General features: G+C 53.3%; 1 protein-coding gene across 1 annotated transcript; it reads left to right on the forward strand.

Annotated features, from left to right (window-relative positions):
- The first annotated feature begins 1,015 nt into the window (after positions 1 to 1,015).
- On the forward strand, positions 1,016 to 2,262 carry BHLHA9 (basic helix-loop-helix family member a9). Its single transcript, XM_082679153.1, has one exon. The coding sequence runs from the start codon at positions 1,111 to 1,113 to the stop codon at positions 1,783 to 1,785; it is 675 nt and encodes a 224-aa protein (XP_082535279.1). The 5' UTR covers positions 1,016 to 1,110; the 3' UTR covers positions 1,786 to 2,262.
- The last annotated feature ends 5,798 nt before the right edge of the window (positions 2,263 to 8,060 follow it).

The following is an 8,060-nucleotide window of genomic DNA, read 5'->3' on the forward strand; positions in this document are numbered from 1 at the left end:
TTTATCGGAGTGTAACTGCTTTACAATGGTGTGTTAGTTTCTGCTTTATAACAAAGTGAATCAGTTATACATAAACATATGTCCTCATATCTCTTCCCTCTTGCATCTCCCTCCCACCCTCCCTATCCCACCCCTCTAGGTGGTCACAAAGCACCGAGCTGATCTCCCTGTGCTATGCGGCTGCTTCCCACTAGCTCTCTAGTTTACGTTTGGTAGTGTATGTATGTCTATGCCACTCTCTCACTTCGTCCCAGCTTACCCTTCCACCTCCCCACAGTGCTGTGTCTTGAACTGCTCAAGGACTCTGGACTCCAAAAGATGCCCTGATGGGTACCATAAGGGGAGCCAGGGGGCCACCAGACAATCACCATCACCCTCTGAGTCAGCACTCAGCCCAGCTCTGCCTGCGGAAGAGGGAGGTAAAGAGAGATAGGAGGTGAGTTAAGGCCCAAGCAAAATCCAAATTCAGAATCACAGCCAGCCTCACTCTGGGAGCTGAGAAAGCCAGAAGTTCCCGGTCCATCTCATCTGCAGGCCCTGCTCTAGCTGATCTGCCCCTCCCTTATCGGTCCCGCTGGAACAGTCATGCTTTCCTCTGTGACAGCCCCGTGGTTGCCCACAGGACTTGACAAAACTTTCAAGGTTCTTTAAACACACTCAGCTACAAAACTGGGGCCCTTCTGTGCACCTATCAGCTCTCCTGCCCGGAGGCCAAATGTGGCACTCTTTTTGGGGTCGGGAGGAAGAAGGTGGAACCTAGCCACGCCAGAGAGGCCCTGGAGTGAAGCAGGGCAACCTCTCCCCGCGGCTGGAGCACTGCCCTGGGCGTGGCCCGGCTGCCCATCTGATCCCTTCCTACAAGAATCTGCATGCGTCCTCCCTTCCTTGCTTCCTTCCTCTGGGTTCCTCCCTCACCAACCTACCTGGAGGCAGGTAATAAAGCAGGAGGAGGGAGATGGATGGATGGGGAGGGCGGAGAGCCACGTGGTGCCATAAAGCCCAGCCAGAGGGCCTGTCCCGGGAGTGTCCAGACTGCAGGAGTCAACGCTCGGAAGGTGGACTGTCAGGCTTGTGAGCCGGAGCCGGGGCGCCAAGGCCCGGGAGGCGGCCATGCACCGAGGCGCGCCGGGACCAGGCCTCAGGGGCCTGAAGGGGGACGAAGGCTCTGCCCAGGACTTGGGGAGCTCTTGCCTGGAGGCCGGGAAGGATTTTGGGGTGCTGAGAGAGAACAGCAGTCCCCGCGACCTGGGCGAGGCAGAGGAGGTGGTGGGCAGCAGAAAGCGCAGCCGGCCGGTGCGGTCGAAAGCGCGGCGCATGGCGGCCAACGTGCGAGAGCGCAAGCGCATCCTGGACTACAACGAGGCCTTCAACGCGCTGCGCCGCGCGCTGCGGCACGACCTGGGCGGCAAGAGGCTCTCCAAGATCGCCACGCTGCGCAGGGCCATCCACCGCATCTCGGCGCTCTCCCTCGTGCTGCGCGCCAGCCCCGCGCCCCGCTGGCCCTGCGGGCACCTGGAGTGCTACGGCCAGGCCGCGCGCGCTGGGGACGCGGCGGACGCGGGCTCCAGCCCGCCGCAGCCTGCGCCGCTGCCCGCCGGGCCCTTCGCGCCGCGCTGCGCCTCGTGCTTCCTGCACACGCCCCTGGGACAGGCCAGGGCGGTGGCCGAGGCGCGGGGCGTGGCCCAGGCCTCCGCGGGAAGCTGGCGCCGAAGTCTCGGGGCTCCCTCTGCCTGGCCGCGGGGCCACCTGCGAGCGGGCCCCGGGCTGGGCTACCAGCACTCCTGACCCGGCGCCGAGAGCACCCGCGGGCCTGGAGGAAGGCCGGCCTGGGAGGAGCCAATGACCTGATGACTACAGAAGGGAAGATTATAAAATCATCCTGGGCACAGCTGAATGGGCTGAGGCCAGAGGGGGAAAGGAGGCGCTTTGCCAGTGGGAAGGAACTCTGGAGCCCGGGGCTGCACCCCTTAACCCCCCCCCCCAATCCCAGCCAGGGTTGGCAGCTCCAAAAGGAGCAGGATCCTGCTGGGTTCTTACCTTTGGACTCGATGAACTCTTCTTGGAAAGTGACTTTTGCATCCCTGTGCCTCTAAGTCCTGCTGTTTGTTAGGAGAATGGGGACTTTTGGACAGGGGGGTGATGGTATGTGGGAGTGTGGGTGGCAGCTGGTGTGGTCTGACGGCACAGTGTGGGGTCCCCTCCCCCTGCCTGTGCTGAGGCCCCAAGTCTGTGATCCGGGAGAGGCCGTCAGGAGCAGCTAAATAAAAAGGAGAAGCTATGGTCTCTGTCTGCTACCAGGACTCTATTGGGCCCAGTAGCCCAGGGTGGCAAGAAGGCCTGAGGGGCTTGAGGCCTGGAGGCTCACCCTGGAATGTTGGGCCCTGGACTGAGTGAGGCCCACAGGTAGGTACTTGAAGACACTGGTTCCTGGTGAGACCCCAGGTGTGACGGAGCATTGTGAGGGGCACTGCGGGAGAAGACATTATCTGGAGACAGGAGGCGGGACTGGGAGGCTAAGGATGTGGTCAGCCTCCTCTCTGGCCCCCCGGCAGAGCTGCTGTCTGCAGTGAGCCACAGAGATGGTGGCAATGAGGGCGGAGTCTGGGCCAGTCTCAGGGAAGGAAGCTGAGGCCAGGGCCAAGGACTGGGGGGTAAGTCCTGCCTGTACCCCAAGCTATGGGCGGATGGAGCTCCCAGGGAAGAGTGGGCCAGTGCAGCCAGGGCCTCTGTGATGAGGGGCAGACTTGGAATCCAGGAAGATGGGCCTCGGGCCAAGGCTGCTGAGGAAGTGGGCGGGACAGCCAGCCCCCCCAGAGAAGTCTGGAGAGCTGCTCTGCATCTAAGGTGAGCACTCCGGGCTCGTGTCCGGTCTCACTTGGGCTGACCCGGCTGATGTTGCAGGTGCTGCTTGCTGGGGTGAGGACCCAGGTGTGCCAGGGGAGGCCTGAGGGCTTTCTGGTCTCCTTGGAGAGCTGGGCTCTTGCCAGCTTGGGGTGGGGGGAGTTATGCAGCTCAGAATGGGGGACCCCACAGAAGCTGGAGAGATGCCTATAGTCACCCAGGGAGGAGTGAAGTGTCCCCAGAACAGCTGAGATGAGGCTCACCGTCCTGATTACAGGTGTCTTTGCTTTCTGCAAGTGAGACACTGGCTGGCACACTTGGCATCAGGTCCACAGGCCTCAGGGCTCCAAATTTCACAGGGCAGGTAGATACAGATCACGGGAAGGCTTTGACTCTGGGGCAGAGGGGTCTTGGGGCCTAGCTAGGAGCAAAATGTGGGACTCTGGCCCCAGGCCTGCCCGCTGAGCCTGCCCTATAAGGGAGAGGCAGTGTCACAGTCTAAGAGCGGAAAGGAAAGAGCCAGACCGGCCTGGGAGCCAATCTCTGTTCTGCCACTGACTACATGTGTGACCACTTAACCTCTCTAAGCCTCTAGTGCCTCACCTCTGACACAGATGATTCCACCTCAGGGTGGCTGTGAGCATTAACATTCGTTCTAAGGTACAGTTTCTGGCAATGAGAAGGTGTTCAACAACTTAGTACTGTTTGCATATTATAATTTTATGACAGACCAGCCTGGACAATGCTTCCACCTTGCTTCCGCCTCAGGATTCTATTCTCTGGAAACATAATAAAATGACCATCAAGTCCCGCTTTCCAAAGTTCCAGGATGGAAAGAAACGACGTTCTTCCCCGTCGAGGGCGCCCCCAGGGCTTTGAGCCTAGGTACTTCCATCCGTACAATGGGCTGAAATAAGTACTTACATCATAGACTGTTGTGCAGACTAAAGGAGAGAATGCATTTAAGGCACTTAGCACAGTGCCTGGCCCACAAAGCACTCACTGCATGGAAGCTATTAAGACAAGTTCTATTCACAGGGTTGTTATGAGGAGAGAATGCATGGGAAGGTGTTTTATAAACTAAAGCCCCCAGCACGTTAGTTATGAACATTGTTTCATCAGGGCTGTTTGTTTGAGTGCACACATCTGCATATTTCCAAGATGGTAAGTATTTGCCTGGCATTCTCAGGTCTTTTAACATGTACCCACTTTGTGCATGCTTACAGAGATGTGTAGATCTGTGAATGTGTGTGTGTGCATACGTGTATGTATTGACCTAACAGGTACCCCCTCCTCTCCCTGATTCTTTAGGGGATGCTAGGCCAGAATACCTTTAATTATGTGCCTTCCAGGTTTTCTGGAACTCTTGCTTGAGTTTTTTAATCTGCTTCCTAAGACCATATCCATTCTCCAAGATAACTGATCTGCTGTGGAAAGAAGATAAATCTGTGATTGTTAAAGAAATGGAAGTTATCAACCAAGGCCACATAGGTTTATTCAAATATTGAGAAAAATAATACAAGGAGAGGCACTGAATGAATATAAAAAGGAAAGTTCTGGAAAGAGAAAACACATATAAGAGAGAGCTGCTAAAAGTTATGGCCAAAAGATATGAACGACTGATACCTAAAGACAGAAATTATGTATCTATAAGGTTAATCCCAACAGATCCCTCAAATAGTGTTCAAAGCAGAGAGAGGGTTCACTTTGAAAGGGCAGAAAATAATAACAATTTACAGCACTTTTAGCAGCTTTACAGCATAATGAATGAGACATGCCAGCAAAGTAAATAATTGTAAGACCCAGTGTTGTCAGGGATATGGAGAAAAGGGCACATTTACAGATTTCTACTTGTACTGTGTGTCTGTTCCCTTTTTGGTAGAGAACAATTTGGCAAAATCGCAGTAAAAATACCCCAAGGGAGTAATCCAAAAGCAAAAACAAATTTGCAAAAAGGCAGTCCCATCGGCACTGTACCTATCGATGAAAGATTTTGAAACAACACAGATGCCCAACCATAGAGGCACGGGCAAAGCATTCTCTAGTGTTGTGACAGGATGCTAGTTATGGTGAGTTCGGGGAGCGGATCACAAACTGGTCTGTGCCTGCTGATTATAAGTGTGGACAAGCAGGTAGGTGCAGGAACAGACCTTGAGAGAATTTGGGAGGATGTAACAGGGTTAGTATCCATTAGGGTTTTTTTTTTTTTGTAAAGATTTTTTTTTGATGTGAACCATTTTTAAAGTCTTTATTGAATTTGTTACAATATTGCTTCTGTTTTATGTTTTGGTTTTTTTGGCCACCAGGCATGTGGGATCTTAGCTCCCCATCCAGGGATCGAACCCTCACCTGCATTGGAAGGCAAGGTCTTTTTTTTTTTTAATCTTTATTTTGTTTGTAATTTTTTAATACATTAGGTTCTTACTAGTTATCCATTTTATACATATTAGTGTATATATGTCAATCCCAATCTCCCAATTCATCCCACCACCACCACACACACTTTCCCCTCTTGGCGTCCATATGTTTGTTCTCTACATCTGTGTCTCTGTTTCTGGGAAGGCAAAGTCTTAACCACTGGACTGCCTGGGAAGTCCCTCCATTAGGTTCTTGATAATTGTTTTTAAAAGGTGAAAGTTTTGTTTCCTTAGGGCACCTTCCAAAGAGGAGTAGGGAAATGTTTTGAGCACAGACAGCAAGGATTCCTTTGGAGGGACCCCACCTCCCTGGATGTGAAACTGGGGTGCTTGCTGATGGGTGCATGACCACATCAAGTTTTGCTCACACTTTGCACGTATGTGTGTATGTGTGTGCAGACACCAGAAGGCTGCCTGGAGCAGTGGAGCTGGGCCCAGGCAGGCCTCAGTGAGAAGTGGAGTTTTCTTAATTACTCCTGCCTTGTCAGCCCCATATGGTTTCCTGACACCCAAGGCGATGCTGGGGATAAAAAGGGCCTTGGGGGGAATTCCCTGGCAGTCCAGTGGTTAGGACTCCACGCTTCCACTGCAGGGGGCACGGGTTCGATCCGTGGTCGGGGAATTAAGCTCCGCACGGCTGAACAAAAAAGGCCATGGGTACAGGTATAGGGGGGCTTTTTACCTCTTCTCCTTGGATTAAGCTCGAACTTACCTACCCTTCTGAGGTTTGCTTCCCTGTCCACCCTGTCCACTTTCCACTCCACTGTTTACACCTCAGCATCCTTCACACCCGGGGTGTACCAAGGGTGGGACAGGCAGAGGTGGACTTAGCGTCGGTGTGGACACACCCTGGGCATTTTATTGGCGTCTTCATCTTCCTCTGGTTCATCCAGCCAGCCATCACTGCAAGTCAGGCCCTGGGCGAGGGAGCTGGGGTCACACCTGCCCGCTCCAAGACGTCACAGCCCATCAGGGAGGGGGCACAGAGAGGGGAGTGACTTTCTTCAGTTCCCTGCATCCACACTAGAGAACAGCGAGGCCAGCCTGCAGCAGAACAGAAAGGCCGATACACCTGTGTAGCTGCAGGCGCTCACAGCGCAGGCCGCCACCTGAGGCCCGCGGGCGGTGTGAGGGCGGAGTCGGAGTCGGAGCTCAGCGCCCTCCCTTCTGAAGGCTGCAGCGGGCCCAGCTGCTTGCTGCTCTGCAGAAAATGGGCCCAGGGTTCCCAGATCTTCATGTTAAAAGTCTGTGAAATGGATTTTTTAACAACACTGTTGAGCCAACACTGTGCAGGCCAAACCCACTTTGCATGATGAACGTGGCCCGTGGGCCTCCATCGAAGACCTCAATTGGGGCGGAGTGGGGAGGCCGCACCTGCAGGCGGGGGCAGGATCGGGCCAGAGGAGGCACAGCTGGCTGGGTTGGGCTCACCAGCCCCGGAGCCCAATCCCGGGGCTCCTGGTCCTCGCCTCTGCCCCTCCCCCTGGTTTCCGCTCCCACTTCTGGTCCTTTCCCTCACCACCACTCGGCCACTAGGTGGCACCACAAGCCGAGGATCTCACAGCAGACAGAGCAAACGCGGCTCCCAAGTCCCTGAACCCCAGCATACCTGGTAACCTCGCTGCCGTGGGCCACCCTGAGGACTTCTTGGCTTTTTCTTTTCTCTTCGAGTTTTTATTAAGTCAAAAAATCCCTTTATGTCAGGTTCCTTCCGTCCTCCAGGCCAGTGCTGCCCAATAGAAATATAATGCAAGCCACGTTTTCAATTCTCTAGCAGCCATATTAAAGAAAGGACACAGGTGACATTAATTTTAAGAATGATTTATGTAGCCCAATATATCCAAAATATTATCATTTCAATATGCGATCTATATACAGTGTATTAATGAGATATTTTACATTCTTTTTCTCGTACTAAATGTTTGAAATCCAGTATATGTTTTATACTTACAGCACGTCTCAGTGCGGATGAGCCACATTTCAGGCGATTGGTAGTCACATTGGGCTGGAGGCTATGGAATTGGGCTGCGCAGCGGTAGGTCCACAGGGCCTGAGTCCTTCACCCCAAGAATCAGCTCCCAGGTTGTAACACGGAATCCTGTCTAAGCTGGACACGGACTTAGAGTCCAGGGGTCTCAGGCACCCAACCCGCCACCCTCTGCAGGAGGTCTCTTATTTAAAATGACATTAGCCAGTCTCTCGAAGTGAGAGAGTGGCATGGACATAGATACACTACCAAATGTAAAATAGATAGCTAGTGGGAAGCAGCCGCATAGCACAGGGAGATCAGCTCGGTGCTTTGTGACCACCTAGAGGGGTGGGATAGGGAGGGTGGGAGGGAGATGCAAGAGGGAGGAGATATGGGGATATATGTATAGCTGATTCACTTTGTTATAAAGCAGAAACTAACACACCATTGTAAAGCAGTTATATTCCAGTAAAGATGTTAAAAAATAAATAAATAAAATTGGAAGTTCCTGGGCACAAGAGCCCAGCTCACTCTCTCTGCCCCATCCCTGGCCTGGGGGAGCCCTCCTCCCATCCCTTTGTGGCCAGCTCTCCACTCCCTGCCTGTCACACTCTCTGCCTCCTCTGCCTTGTCATGGCCCTTGTTGGAAGCAGCATTTCTGAAGCCAGCTTGATACACAACCCAAAGATAATTCTTTCCACTAAAATGGCTCATCTTGCTCCAAGCCAGCCCCTGGACTTGGACCAGGGATTGATATCTGATTGGGATACAGCTTGAGATGACTGTGGGCCTTGCTTTTCTAATCTGTGATATCAAAGGATTTGAACGCCACC

Source organism: Grampus griseus (assembly GCF_964374135.1).
Source record: "Grampus griseus genome assembly, chromosome: 20".
NCBI lineage: Eukaryota > Metazoa > Chordata > Mammalia > Artiodactyla > Delphinidae > Grampus > Grampus griseus.